The sequence below is a fragment of the Colobus angolensis genome, unplaced genomic scaffold (genome assembly GCF_000951035.1).
Source record: "Colobus angolensis palliatus isolate OR3802 unplaced genomic scaffold, Cang.pa_1.0 Scaffold362, whole genome shotgun sequence".
In the NCBI taxonomy this organism is placed as follows: Eukaryota; Metazoa; Chordata; class Mammalia; order Primates; family Cercopithecidae; genus Colobus; species Colobus angolensis.
Genome location: NW_012116955.1, coordinates 2,501,132 through 2,516,496, shown reverse-complemented (window position 1 = coordinate 2,516,496; position 15,365 = coordinate 2,501,132). Strand labels below are relative to the sequence as shown.

Genomic DNA, 15,365 nt, shown 5'->3' with positions numbered 1-15,365 from the left:
AGTTCTCCTGCCTCAGCCTTCGGAGTAGCTAGGATTACAGGTGCCCGCCACCACGCCTGGCTAATTTTTGTATTTTTAGTAGAGACAAGAGTTTCACCATGTTGGCCAGACTTGTCTCGAACTCCTAACTTCAAGTGATTCACCCGCCTCGGTCTCCCAAATTTCTGAGATTACAGGTGTGAGCCACTGTGCCAGGCCTATGTTAGGCTTTGGACTAGCTTAGCGGATTCTAAATTAATAGCACCTCATACTTGGAGTGTTTTATAGGTATATATGTATGTATTTTGTTAATGGTTTTATTGAGATATAATTTACATACCATGTAATTCACTCATTTAAAGTATATGATTTAATAGTTTTTAGCATATTCAGTTGTACAACCATCCCCATAGTCAATTTTAGAACATTTTCATCACCCGGAAAGAGACCTTGTACCCTCTAGCCATTAACATCACCTCTTCTATCCCTTCATCCATAGCCAACCACAAATCTTCTTCGTATATCTATGGATTTGTATGTCTATTCTGAACATTTCATATACATGGAATCATAAAATATGTGGCCTTTTGTGACTGGTTTCCTTACTCAGCATAATGTTCTCAAGGTTTATCCCTGTTATGTTGTAGAATGTATCAATATTTCACTCTTTTTATGGCTAATATTCCATTGTGTGAATGTACCACATTTTGTTTATCCATTCATCAGTTGATGGACCTTTGTATTGTTTCTACCTTTTGTCTGTTATGTACCAATTAGCGTTTGTGTACAAGTTTTCTTTTTGTTGTTGGATATATATTTTCACTTATCTTGGGTATATACGTAGGAGTACAATTGCTGGATCAAATGGTAACTCTGTGTCTAACAATTTGAGTAACTGCCAGACTGTTTTCCAAAGTGGCTCCACCATTTACATTCCCATCAGCAGTATATGAGGATCTCAATTTCTCCACATCCTTGCCAGAACTAGTTATAATCTCACTCTTTTATTCTAACCATCCTAGTAGATGTGACATGATATTCCATGGTGGTTTTGAATTGCATATCCCTGATGCCAATAATGTTGAGAACTTTTATGCTTATTTGCCATTTGTCTGCCTCTTTGAAGAAATGTCTGTTCAGATTCCTTACCTGCATTTTAACTGGGTTTTCTTTTATGACTGAGTTGTAAAAGTTATTTATGTGGATACATGTCCTTTATCAGATAAATGATTCGCAAAATATTTTCTTTGATTTTCTGAATTATATGATGGCTCCTATTTTATCTGCATCATTATCCTGGAAGATAAATGGGTCATTATTATATTCATTTTATAGAAAGGTATTAACTTTGTTAAAGTGTTAGCAGATGTTAGCAGATGTTAAAGGGCAAAAGATTAGGCCTTGGTCATCTTATTCCTTCTACAATGTTCTGTTCATGATTCTGTTGCCTGCATAATGTAAATTGGAAGTTTGGGAATAATGAAAACAAAGATTCATTTAGGGTCTACAATTTTTTAAAAATCAAAGGTTAGCGACAAACCCATTATTTTACCATTTTAATTCTGACCTGAATTCCCTAAAGTGGGACTTACAAATAAAAATCTTACTGAGTATTCTCAGAAGACAAGATTTTACAAAATGTTTGTTTGAAAACTATAACATCTTGTTTATTTGATAAATATGAGAGTAATTTATAAGCGAGTACCAACTGGCCAAGGGCAAATGAAGAGTGATGTTATTTTCGACGAGGTGTAATACTAGCAAGAATGTCCCTTCTTCCTGAATGTGTTTGATCTGGGTTTTATCAGCAAATCATTAAAATTTGGGGGTTTATGATCCATCATACTTACTAGATTAATCACCCTGGGATTTTGTTCCCTTCCTTAATATGGGGTTTAAGAAGAATTGAAAAATTAACACTATTGTGATGGAATTTTCTCATGCCTTTGCTAAAGGAAATATATAATGTATTAAGTTTTATGGTGGAATACAGGCCTGTTGAAGTCCAATAAATATACTTTTTGTTGATTTATTTATAATTTATTTTTAGTTATTATTTTTCCTGTTTTCTGTGTGTGCTTATAAGTCCTCAGCCCTCCCTCACTAACCTATCATAATCACTGCAGCTTCTAGCCTTTAGGTTGAAAAATCTTGATGGGGAATGATGAAATTTAATTTTATTCTAAAATAGGATGTTTCCATATATCTTGAAGCCAGGATTCCTGCTGGGCATGGTGACTAATGCCTTTAATCCCAGCACTTTGGGAGGCTGTTGGGAGGCTGAGGTGGATGGATTACTTGAGTCCAGGAGTTGGAGACCAGCCTGGGCAACATGGCGAAACCCCGTCCCTACTAAAAAATACAAAAAATTAGCTGGGCATGGTGCCATGCGCCTGTATTCCCAGCTACCCTGGAGGCTGAGGTGGGAGAATCACCTGAGCCTGGGAGACTAGACTGCAGTGACATGGTGCCACTGCTCTCCAGCCTGGGCAGCCGGTGTGAGACCCTGTCTCAAAAAACAACAAAAACCCAAAAAACAAACCAGGATTTATCTTGTAAGCTGAATGAGGAAGTTCATTTTCAAGTAATTTCTTACTAATCACAAATTTACAACATCAAAGGAATAATAAGTTACTGGAGTTTTCCTTGAATGCATTTAATACAAAGAACATGTAAAGAAGCTAGGAATAAAGATACTATTTTGTGGGAAAGATTTAGTATTTAAGGTATACATATTAAGATTAATTTTCAGTACTGTGGTTAAAAAAATTATCTAATGTTACAGTTTAGTATGATGCAGGAATATAAAGTATTATTTTTGAAAGATTCTGAATACTTCTAATTTTTAAGATATATTCCAATATCATAATTGTAGTGTACCTGCCATTGTAACTTAGTGATAATTATTTTAAAAGTTTTAATGTTGAATTTTTCTAGGTGGATATTCCATCTATTATAACCAAGAAACTATTAAAAGCAGCAATGAAGCATATAGAAGTGATAGTTAAAGCCAGACAGAAAGGTAATACAGTTTTCTACTATAGTTTGAGTGATTTTGTTTTTATACACCAATTTTCACCTGAAATATCTAAATATGAGTACTGATTCATTAACTTATATATTCACAGTTGATGTGAGAGTATTCTTTTAAACTGAAATCTCTTTCAGTAGTTTGTTAATAATGTGTGAAAACTTGAAAACCTTTAAAAATTAAAAGCTAACTTTACCGCTGACACTCTTAGTCAGTTTTGAATGATAATCTGTTTCTCTGAAGTAGCTTTCATTTCCCTTCACCCTTTCTCCTTAATGATTTCAATGGTTTTGATCTATTCTAGCCCATCCTTTTTATTGCTGCTAGGTTACTTTTATGATATGACAAGTCTCATATTGTCTTTCTGCTAAAAAAAATTCAGTGACTGTCATAGCGTCTAAACTGTGTATTTAAATCCTTTTTTGTCTAGTCAGATACTAGATCTAGTCTTGTCTTTCACTATATTATGCTTTAGCCACGATGACCTGTTTGCTGCTTCTCATGTATGTTCTGTCCTTTTTACTATCATGATTTGCACATAGCATATGTTCATTAAATGTTTTCCCTTCCTTCTTTCCTTTCCTCCTTTCCTTACCATATCTTGCAAGATCTTTTCTGAGTGAATGAGTGGAATCCTCATTTGAGACTTTTCATGCTCTAAGATCAAGCTCTAAAATGTTTCTTTTTAACAAAACTACTTCTATGCACTATACTTAGTTCGTGAAACTGAGATTTTCCTTGTATTTGCATTTGGTATTCTTTTTTGTCAATGGTTTCTGAAGTATCTTCTGCAGAATACCACTCTACACACATGACCATATGACCAGAAGAGGTTTCATGGTCATATTTTTTATTAATTACTATTGTATTCCCCTTGTAGAAATTCCCATAGGTAGGAGCATACCAAAAGTTTTGGGTAGTCCTGCAGCAGTGAAATAGCTTTAACTTTAACGTAGTACGTTCCAAATTCATTTGAGCCTGGAACCGCTTTTCCCCCCCACATAGTATCAATTATTTTAATCAAAAAACACTTTGGGCAATTATGCTGTAGGTAGATTTGAAGTTAAATGAAATTATTAGTTTATTTGCCCTTTGATATGAGTATTTCCTCAGATGTCAGAATTGTTTTAAATTATATATTTAAAAATTATTCTGTGTTCATCTTATAACAAGTAAAAATAATTTTACCTTCAACATAGTTTTAAAAAAAAGATGAGGTTGGGTGTGGTGGGTTCATGCCTGTAATCCCAGCACTTTAGGAGACTGAGGTGGGCAGCTCACTTGAGATCAGATGGAGTTCAAGACCAGCCTGGCCAATATGGTGAAACCCATGTCTACTAAAAATACAAAAATTAGCCAGGTGTGGTGGTGCTACACAGGAGGCTGAGGCAGGAGAATGGCTTGAACCCAGGAGGCGGAGGTTGTGGTAGGCAGAGATTGTGCCATTGCACTCCAGCCTAATAGATAGAGCAAGACTCTATCTAAAAAAAAAAAAAAAAAAAAGATGAATGTTTTAAAAAAAAAAAAAAAAAGATGAATGTGAAAGAGTTTGAGTACACATAACTTTCTTTTTCTTTTTAAATTGCAAAAAAATTTTTTTTTCTTTTAGAGATGAGGTCTTACTATGTTGCTCAGGCTGGTCTCAACCTCTTGGGCACAAGCAGTCTGCCTGCCTCGGCCTCCCAAAGTGCTGAGATTCCAGGTGCGAGCCACTGTGCCTGGCCAAGTACATATAACTTAATTGTCGTGTTGTAAAGGCTGCTTTACTGTCAGAAGAATGTATAGGAGAAGTATTTTTCTTTAAATCAGTAGATATTATGTTTTAGAGCAATTTTACATTTACAGAAGAATTATTGAGCAGAAAGTACAGTGAGTTCTCATATACTCTCACTTTTTCCTAGCATTGACATCTTACATTACTTGATACATTTATTATAATCAGTGTACCAATATTGATACATCATTATTAACTAAAGTCTGTAGTTTAGGTTTTTGCTGTTTTTTGTTTGTTTGTTTGTTTGTTTTTGAGTTGGAGTTTTGCTCTAGTTGCCCAGTCTGGAGTCCAGTGGCATGATCTCGGCTCACTGCAACCTCCGCTTCCTGGGTTTAAGTGAGTCTCCTGCCTCAGCCTCCCAAGTAGCTGGGATTACAGGCCTGTACCACCACACTTGGCTAATTTTGTTATTTTTAGTAGAGATGAAGTTTCACCATGTTGACCAGGCTGGTCTTGAACTCCTGGCCTCAGCTGATCCACCCGCCTTGGCCTCCCAAAATGCTGAGATTACAGGCATGAGCACCATGCCTGGCCACATTAGTTTTTACTCTTTACATTATGCATTCTATGGATTTTGACAAATGTATAATCATGTATTCATCATTACAGTAGCATACTGAATAGTTTCCCTGCCCTAAAAATCCCCTGTGCTTTCTCTGTTCATCCTTCTTTCCTCTGAGAATCCCTGGCAACCACTGATATTTTTACTGTCTCTACAGTTTTGACGTTTCCAGAATGTTATATAGTTGGAATCATACAATATGTTTCAGATGGATTTCTTTCAGTTAGCAATATACATTTAACTTTTATCTTTTCATGGCTTGATAACCCATTTATTTTTACTACTCAATTATATTCCATTGTGTGGATATACCACACTTTGTTTATCCGTTCACCAATTGAAGGGCATCTTGGTCCAATTTTTGTCAATTATAAATAATGCCGTTATAAGCATTTGTAGATTTTTGTGTGGGACAATTATTTTTAATACAGTTTTAATTTTGTTCTAAAGACAAAGACAAGAAGCCTCTTAGACTATGAGTAAATGGAGTCATCTTTTAACTTTTAGTAGAATTGATGAGTTTAGTAAAATCCCCAAATTAGTTTGTCTCTATGAGAGTGACGTTATATATATATGTCACGTTGGTAATCCTAGCACTTTGGAAGGCTGAAGCTGGAGGATCACTTGAGCCCAGGAGTTTGAGACAGGCCTGGGCAACATAGTGAGACCCTGTCTCTACAAAAAAGTAAAAAAATTAGCTGAGTGTGGTGGCATGTGCCTGTAAGTCCTAGCTACTTGGGAAACTGAAGCAGGAGGATTTCTAGAGACCAGGAGTTTGAGACTGCAGTGAGCTGTGATCACCCAATTACACTCCAGCCTGGGCAACAGAACAAGACCCTGTCTGAAAAAAAGAAGAATAAAAAAGGAGAGTGATATATAATATAAACTAATTTGACTAAAATTTATCATTGAATTTTTGTGAGAGGAGTTGCTAATTTGCTACTATGTAAAAAATCATCCTCAATTATAAAGTCACCCTCAAATGTTAGATTGGATTCATTAATAACATTGTAATCATCATAATTAATGAAGTCCATAGAAGTAAAGGCTCAGAGAATTAGGAGGGCTCTTGTTTTATCCCAAGATCCCAGTGTTCTAAATGTTGATTGTAAATTAGATAGACTTGTAAAAAAAGGTTTTCAAATTTTTGATTTTTCATTTCTTTTAATGTATAAATTTGTTTTCTAAGTTCTTTGGCTCTACATGTGAGCATAATTCGGGAAGTAAAGTTTCATTTCTTCATCCATAGTTGTCTTCTCTGTCTTTGCATTCTCTGCTTAATCTTCTTCTTGAGAGTAGGCATTATATAGAAGTTGTCTATGTAAGTACTTCCATGGCTCTTAGAAATGTTGAATATATATATATGTATGCAATATATGAATATATGTGTATATTCAACATTTATATACATATATATATAATGTAAATTGGATAATGATTGTGTGGGACTTTACTCCAGACTTTCAACCTGAAGATATCTCTTTATCATGGATTTTGTGGACCTTTCCTTTTGTGGTCTGAAAACTGCCAACTAATTAGGCATTAAATATGCTGGTGTTCAGTGGAAATTAATCCGTGCTTTGTATTCTAGCATCTCTGTTTTGCTTATATTCCCAGTTAAGGTGTTTTCCCCCACTTTAAAATATTTTGCCTGATTCCTTTAATTTCTTATCACCTAGATTATAAAAGTCCCTTATGTCTGACCATAGTAGATTCCAATCTGGTGATTTAATTTATATATTATGTATGAATGCTTAATCACACTAAATATTATAATTACTTATCTATATTATATTATGACTTTTCAGTGTTAATAACTGTTTACTGATACAGATTCTTTTTTGTTTTTGAGAAGGAGTCTTGCTCTGTTGCCCAGGCTGGAGTGCAGTGGCGCAATCTTGGCTCACTGCAAGCTCTGACTCCAGGGTTCACATCATTCTCCTGCCTCAGCCTCCTGAGTAGCTGGGACTACAGGTGCCTGTCATCAAACTCGGCTAATTTTTTCTGTATTTTTTAGCAGAGATTGGGTTTCACCGTGTTAGCCAGGATGGTCTCGGATCTCCTGACCTTGTGATCTGCCTGCCTCGGCTTCCCAAAGTGCTGGGATTACAGGCGTGAGCCACCGTGCCCGGCCTGATACAGATTCTAAGGCTCAAAGGGATTGTTTCATTTGTTTAAAATCTTATCAATCAAGAAGTAGAACTGGGACTTAGCACAGCTTACTGTGCTAGGATACTGTACAGAGAGTTCTGACTTTTATGTTCATGATATAAATTTCTAAAAGACCCATGCCCCAAATTCTAATGAAAAACAGCTTGGCAAATAATTTAAAATGCATTTCTTATAAAAACTATGTCCTTTGCTAATTCCGCTTTAGACCCACAAGTCCAGATAGCCTTGATTTACCTTCTTAGTACTGTTGCCAAGCTGAACTTGGGTCTGCTTTCCCAGTGTGCAGAAAAAAAGCAAGCACTGACACTGGGATTTGCAGCAAGGGAACGTGAGGCATTTATTGCTAACAAGGAGAACAAGCAGCTACTGCTTACGACCTGAATTCCCCAGTGGCATACAAGCAAGGGTTTTTAGACTTGGGGTAAATTTCAAGAAGCAAAAGTTATATGTAAAATTGTAAGTCAGTACATGGAGGTTATACATGGGTTGACTCAGAAAGCTGGGATATCTTGAAGTGGGGACTTACAAGTGATAGGTGGATTCAGAGAGTCTTTGGTTTGCAGTTGGTTAAGAAAGCAAGGCTTTGTCTTAAAAACCTGGGGTTAGCAGAAAGGAATGTTAAGGCTTGATCTGTGGGTGTAACTCTCTCCAGGCCCCTCAGGAAGAAATTTAGAACGGTGGTTAGAGTTCAGTCCTCAGTTCCCCCTTGTCTGAGGTCTCCATGACAGTGGTTGACATGTTCTATTTAGTGGGGGTCCAGGTTTCTGAAAAATAATTCAAGGACATATGTTACAATTTTATCTTTAGTTTCTGTAGGGAACCAAACATCCTGTGACTCTGGCTTACTTGGGCGGCTGTTGTTTATGTTATTATTTTCTTGTTTAGCAAGTTATTCACTCACTTTCCTAATTGCTGGTTGTAGGGCTAGCTTAGGTGCCTGCAATTTCCCTTGGGACTCAAAAGTTTTTTCTTTATTTTTATGCTGGGGGTCCTGGCAGGCCCCTAAGGATTGCTGCTCCATCTCAGTACTCACACTTTTGGAATGCATATAATGCCTTTTTTTGGTGTGTGAATATGCTTGCATTCTATTTCAATAAACACAGAAGGAAATAGTTGTAAAATAAATGCCATTGAATTAGGGTTAAGATTGCCAACACAGACTCCATGATTTGAAAAAACTGCACCGAGTGCAGAAAGGGAAAAGCATCACTTGCCTTTCCACTTAGTCTTTTGAGGTCTATAAAAAGGAGCAATACTATTAATTTTACATTTGAAAATACTAGTTATTGCCAGGTCTAAAAAAAACTTTGCTAACATAACTTTTATTATCAGTTAGTATTTATTAAGAAATCTATCCTTTCATGGGTTTCTACTTTAAATAGTATTATATTTCCTATGTCCTCTGCTCTGGGCAGAAGATCCAGAGCGTAACCAATGAAGCCAGATTCTATTGTGAACACAAGTTCTCTGAAAAGGGATTTGAGAGTAAAGAGACTTCATTTCAGGGAACAGTTTGCAAACCAGGGAAACATAACCTTCTTCTGAAACAAAGCTGCATTCCAGAGGACAAAGAGTTCTGGTTTTATAGCAAGAGTTCCTTCCCAGGTTCCCAATCAGGCCTCTTTATGCAGATGAAGGATTACAATCTGATTGGTCAGTGCAGCTGAGTTCTGATTGGTTGATACTGCTGAATCCTGATTGGCTGGAACAGGTGAGCTTACATTGGTTGGTTCAGGGGAGCCCTGATTGGTTGGTTTCCAGGGCCAAAACCAGAAATCTGACAGATGTTTCTTTGAAATCGCTTCTAGAGGGAGGGGATTTCCAGCCACAGGAACTGGTTTTGCTTGATTGTAGAAAGGGAGGTCGTATGAAAAAGTTTCATAGCATCTTTCTGAGAACACAGAGTATATAACTGCTTCCTCACCAGCTATAGTGGCCTGGATCTATTTTATTTGAGTTTCTCAGCTAGGGGGATTCCATTTTGTCTGAGGGCTGAGGGCATGTTTTGATACTCTAACTGCTTTAAAAGGTTACTTGGATGTGAAAGCAGATGCAATTGAAGAATTTTGAAGCCAGGTGCAGTGGCTCATGCCTGTAATCCCAGCACTTTGGGAGACCAAGTTGGGTAAATCACCTGGAGTCAGGAGTTCCAGACCAGCATGGTCAACATGGTGAAGCCCGGTCTCTACAAAAAATATAAAAATTAGCCAGACGTGGTGGCGGGTGCTTGTAATTCCAGTTACTAGGGAGGCTGAGGCAGAATTGCTTGAACCTGGGAGGTGGAGGTTGCAGTGAACCAAGATCATGCCATTGCACTCCAGCCTGGGGGTAAGAGCGAAACTCTGCCTCAAAAAAAAAAAAAAAAGAAAAGAAAAATTAAGGCCTATAATCCCAGCAATTTGGGAGGCTGAAGTGAGCAGATTGCTTCAGTTCAGAAGTTTGAGACCAGCCTGGGCAACATGACAAAACCCCATCTCTACAAAAAATACAAAAATTAGCCGGGCACAGGAATGCCCGCCTGTGGGCCCAGCTACTCTGAAGGCTCTAGTGGGAGGATCGCTTGAGCCGAGGAGGTTGAGGCTACAGTGAGCCGAGATCACACCACTGCATACCTCCAGCCTGGGTGACGCAGCGAGACCTTGTCTCAAAATAATAATGATAATTTTGAGTAGGATAGTTTTTGCTTTTGGAGAGGATAAAGAAGATATAGCATTTGGCAACAAAAGCCTTATGTGTGCTAGAAATTGTAAAAGTTGTTTTCTGTAATTTTTTCCACTTAATCATTTGCTATTATTTTATATAACTTGTAGAGACATAAGTTTAAATTTTTGTTTGCAAGAGGGTCCATTTATCAATTTATTGCAAAATAAGCAGACTTTTAATAAAGTGCACATTGAAAAGAGGTTAGGGAAGGAATGACTTGGTTACATACTTTTTTGGAAACATTTCCATTTACTGCAGCCTTGTAATCTCCGCCTCCTGGATTTAAGCAATTCTCCTGCCTCAGCCTCTTGAGTAGCTGGGACTACAGTCGTGTGCCCCCATGCCTGGCTAATTTTTGTATTTTTTGTAGAGGCGGGTCTGCACCATGTTGACCAGGCTGGTCTCGAACTCCTGGTCTCAAGCGATTTGCCTGCCTCGGCCTCCCAAAGTGCTGGGATTACAGGCATGAGTCACCACGCCCACCAGCCCATGCTTTTCTATTTGTTAGTGGAAATGACCGAAATTATTTAATGTCACTTAACTTGTTTCAATATTTATCTTTGATCTCTATAGTAAAAAATACAGAGTTTTTACAGCAAGCTGCTTTAGAAGAATATGGTCCAGAGCTTCATGTTGCTTTGAGAAGTCGAAGAGATGAATTACACTATTTAAGGAAACTTACTGAACTGCTTTTTCCTTATATTTTGCCTCCTAAAGCAACAGACTGCAGGTATAAAAAGACTAGACAATATAATAGTATTTGCATAACATGCCATATGTATATTGCTATTTTTGATTATGATAGGAGTACACTAAAATTTGAGGTTAGCCTATGAATAGCTTTTTATTTGAAAAAATTTATTAAAGTATTAATATATAATTTATTAATTATGGTCTTAAAATGCCAATTTAAGTGCTATTTGTGGTGTGTTGTGTAGTTTAGAATTTTTCTTTAAAACTGATCTTGGACATATGAATAAAATTAATTTTTCATATCATTATATTTTATTTCATTGGTGTTCCCCTTTAAAGACATGCACATTGTAACTATAATAGGCAAAAACACTTAAACTGTATAGATGAGTTTATGTTTCAAGGTATCCAACTGGGAAAAAGAATCGGAGGTCATTTAGTCTGTTCTTCCTTTTTCTGGCTGGAGCATGTTTAGATTATTCCATAAGTTATCTTGTTACTCTTACCCTAATAACCGTTAGAGAAGTAATCATGTCTTATTTTTAGTGATATTTAAAGTGATGTACTTTAAATACTACTTTTTGTTTAAAATTTTTATGTGATTCTTAAAATTATTTTAGTATTTTGAACTGCATGATTTTTATACTAGACTAGTTTATAATAGTAAATATGATTATAAATATATTTATAATGTTAAATATTAATTTAAATATGTATTAAACAGTTAAGTACTCTTAGGTAGGAAGTATTTTCTTTTTTTTTTTTTTTTTTTTTTGAGATGGAGTCTTGCTCTGTCGCCCAGGCTGGAGTTCAGTGGCGTGATCTCAGCTCACTGCAACCTCCACCTCCCAGATTCAAGTGATTCTCCTGCCTCAGCCTCCCCGTTAGCTGGGATTACAAGCATGCACTACCACGCCCAGCTAATTTTTGTATTTTTGGTAGAGACGGGGTTTCATCATGTTGGCCAGAGTGGTCTCGAACTCCTGACCTCGTGATTCCCCCCACCTCAGCCTCCCAAAGTTCTGGGATTATAGGCATGAGCCACCCTGCCCAGCCAATAGAGAGTATTTCCTAATGTCCTCCACGTTCCTCCTGTGAAGGAATACTTTTTTTTTCTCTTAAGTAATATTTTATTTTAGCCAAGTAAGAACTCTAACTCTTTGCTATTCAACGTGTGGTCTGCAAACCAGTAGCATGAACACTGGTTGTGAGAGTTCGTTAGAAATGCAGAATTTTAGGGCTTAACCAAGACCTACTGAATTATAGTCTCCATTTTAACAAGATCCTTAGGTAATTCATATGCCCTTGAAAGTTAAGAACTAATATAAATCACGAAATATAAACAGTTATTTCTTTTTCCAGATCTTTGACTTTACTTATAAGAGAGATTCTGTCTGGCTCTGTGTTCCTTCCTTCTTTGGATTTCCTAGCTGATCCAGTAAGACTTATTTTTTTTTTTAAATTGTTACAAATTACACTTAATATAAAATTTAGTATCTTAAACATTTTTATGTATATAGTCAGCGATATTGAAAACATTCATGTTGTGCAAACATCCCCATTCCCCATCTCCAGAACTCTTCACCTTATGAAACTGAAACTCTACATCTGTTAACAGTAACTCCTCATTCCTTCCTCCCTCCAGCCCTCCTGGCAACCACCATTCTGCTTTCTGTCTCCATGAATTTGACTACTCTGGGTACCACATATAAGTGGAATCATAAGTATGAGTCTTTTTGTGACTGGCTTATTTCACTTAGCGTAGTGTCTTCAAGGTTCATTTATGTTGTAGCATGTGTCAGAATTTCCTTCCTTTACAAGGCTGAGTAATATTTTATTGTATGTGTATAACATGTTTTGCTTATCTGTTCATCCATTGATGGACACATCGGATGCTTCTACCTTTGATCCAGTAAGATTTTGAAGAATTAAGAATGACTTAGAAATATTTTAAATGCCAAAATCAGAATAGCTTTTATTTGTCCATTTTCACAAAGGTTAAGAACCTCTTTTGTAGATGTAAAAAAACTCCTGCTGTAATACGTATGTGCATATTTTTTACCACTGGTCCATTTATTTTTTCATTTTTCTAGAAACTTACATAATATGATACAAGTTATGAAAATTCTGGGGAGAATACAGTAGTGGAATTATTTTGACTTATGTTTATTATTTTCCACTAGGATACTGTGAATCATTTGCTTATCATCTTCATAGATGACAGTCCAGTGAGTATTGAATAATTAGAAAACACTTCAGATTGCATTGAATTTTGATTTTGTATGTCAAATCAAGTGGGAATTTTACTGAGTTAATAATTCTCTTTCTTTCAAAGCCTGAAAAAGCAACTGAACCAGCTTCTCCTTTGGTTCCATTCTTGCAGAAATTTGCAGAACCTAGAAATAAAAAGCCATCTGTAAGAATTTTCAGCAATAACACCTTTTTGATATAAACAATTTTAGAACTCATTTATGTAGCTTAAACTTAATCTTTCTCTTATGTCAAGGTGCTGAAGTTAGAATTGAAGCAAATCAGAGAGCAACAAGATCTTCTATTTCGTTTTATGAACTTTCTGAAACAAGAAGGAGCAGTGCACGTGTTGCAGTTTTGTTTGACTGTGGGTGAGGCTTACCTGTGTATTTTAAGAAAAGTAATTTTTAAACCTTTTAATGTATTTGAATATTTTAAATCAGATCTGATGTTGTGGTACCCATCTATCATTGTACTAAATTTCATATGCTCGATTTTCTTTTTTTTTTGTTTGAGATGGAGTTTTGCTCTTGCTGCCCACCCAGGCCGGAGTGCAATGGTGCAATCTCAGCTTACTGCAACCTCCACCTCCCGGGTTCAAGCGATTCTCCTGCCTCAGTCTCCCGAGTAACTGGGATTACAGGCGTATGCCACCACCCCAGCTAATTTTGTATTTTTAGTAGAGACGGGGTTTCTCCATGTTGGTCAGGCTGGTCTTGAATTCCCGACCTCAGGTGACCTGCCCACCTCGGCCTCCCAAAGTGCTGGGGTTACAGGCATGCGCCACCGCGCCCAGCCATCTACTCGATTTTCTAACAGCATCTGTGAGTTTCTCCCAAGTGCCCACTCCTTTCCAGATTGGGAAATAATCTGTCACTAACTTCATTCAAATCTGAGTAGCAGAAAAATAAAAGCTACTAAAAGTGCAGTATAATGAAAATATATTAAAGACCCAAACTGTAACCCATGTCAATATCACTTCACAGTTTTTGTAAAGGATTGTTTTGATTAAATTATCAAATATAAAAATGCCTCATTTTGATTATAAGCTCTCTAGCTTTATAGATTATTGGATTTGTAAGAAACTTTATAGACTGTGAAAAAATTATTTTTAATGCATTTAATTTCTTTTTAAAATATAACTAAAAAATTGAGGTATAATTTATACAGTGAAAGTCATAGAATTTAAATGTATAGTTTGATCAGTTTTGCACATGTGTACATCCATGTAACCTGCATCTTTATCAAGATCTAGAACATTTATTTCTATCAGCCCAGAAAATTTCCTTAGGATCCTTCCCGAGAGATCCACTCTTTCCCGTACTCCTGCCAAAGCCATCGCTAGTCTCATTTCTCTCACCACCGATTAGTTTTGCCTGCATAGTTTTTTTATATAGATTGAATCACATAATATGTATTCCTTTGTGCCTGGCTTCGTTCACTCAGGATAATGCTTTTTCAAGTTCATCTATGTTTTCGTCTAAATAAGTAGTTTGGGCAAGGCGTGGTGGCTCATGCCTATAATCCCAGCACTTCGGGAGGCCGAGACAGGTGGATCAGTTGAGGTCAGGAGTTCGAGACCAACCTGGGCAACATAGTGAAACCTTGTCTTGACAAAAATACAAAAATTAGCCAGGCGTGTTGACTCATGGCTGTAATCGCAGCTAATCAGGAGGCTGAGGCAGGAGAATTGTTTGAACTCGAGTGGTGGAGGTTGCAGTGAGCTGAGATCGTGCCACTGTACTCCAACTTGGGTGACAGAGTGAGACTCTGTCTCAAAAATAAATAAATAAATAAATATGTTGTTTGTTCTTTGCTGAGTGGTATTCCATTGTATGAATACATATATCTTTTATTACTTTATAACTATTAACCAGGTGCAGATACATTTAAGATTGTTCTATCTTCTTAATGAATTTATCCTTTTATCATTATAAAATGCTCCTCTTTTATCTTTGGTAATGTTCAGTGTTGAAATCTACTGTGTTTGATGTTAATGTAGCCACATCATCTTTCCTTATATTTGAGTGTGCATTTGTATATCTTTTTCTATCTGATTGAAATGTTTAATGTATTTCTAGTAAGCAGCACATAGTTGCTCTTGCTTAAAAAAAAAACTAATTTAGTAATCTTTGTTTTTTAATTGGTATCTGTAGCACATTTACACTTGATATATTTATTACATGTTTATTGTTAGGCCT

The 15,365-nt window shown here is 36.5% G+C and overlaps 1 protein-coding gene across 4 annotated transcripts in view; it reads left to right on the top strand.

Moving 5' to 3' along the window:
* The window catches only part of SNX14 (sorting nexin 14), a 98,764-nt gene that overhangs the window by 34,339 nt on the left and 49,060 nt on the right, over positions 1-15,365 (top strand). For all 4 annotated transcript variants that reach the window (XM_011953495.1, XM_011953499.1, XM_011953498.1 and 1 more), the window contains 6 exons: positions 2,917-3,001; positions 10,795-10,951; positions 12,277-12,352; positions 13,098-13,142; positions 13,250-13,330; positions 13,421-13,535. In XM_011953495.1, coding sequence (XP_011808885.1) covers positions 2,917-3,001; positions 10,795-10,951; positions 12,277-12,352; positions 13,098-13,142; positions 13,250-13,330; positions 13,421-13,535 — 559 coding nt within the window. The remainder of the gene's footprint in view (positions 1-2,916; positions 3,002-10,794; positions 10,952-12,276; positions 12,353-13,097; positions 13,143-13,249; positions 13,331-13,420; positions 13,536-15,365) is intronic.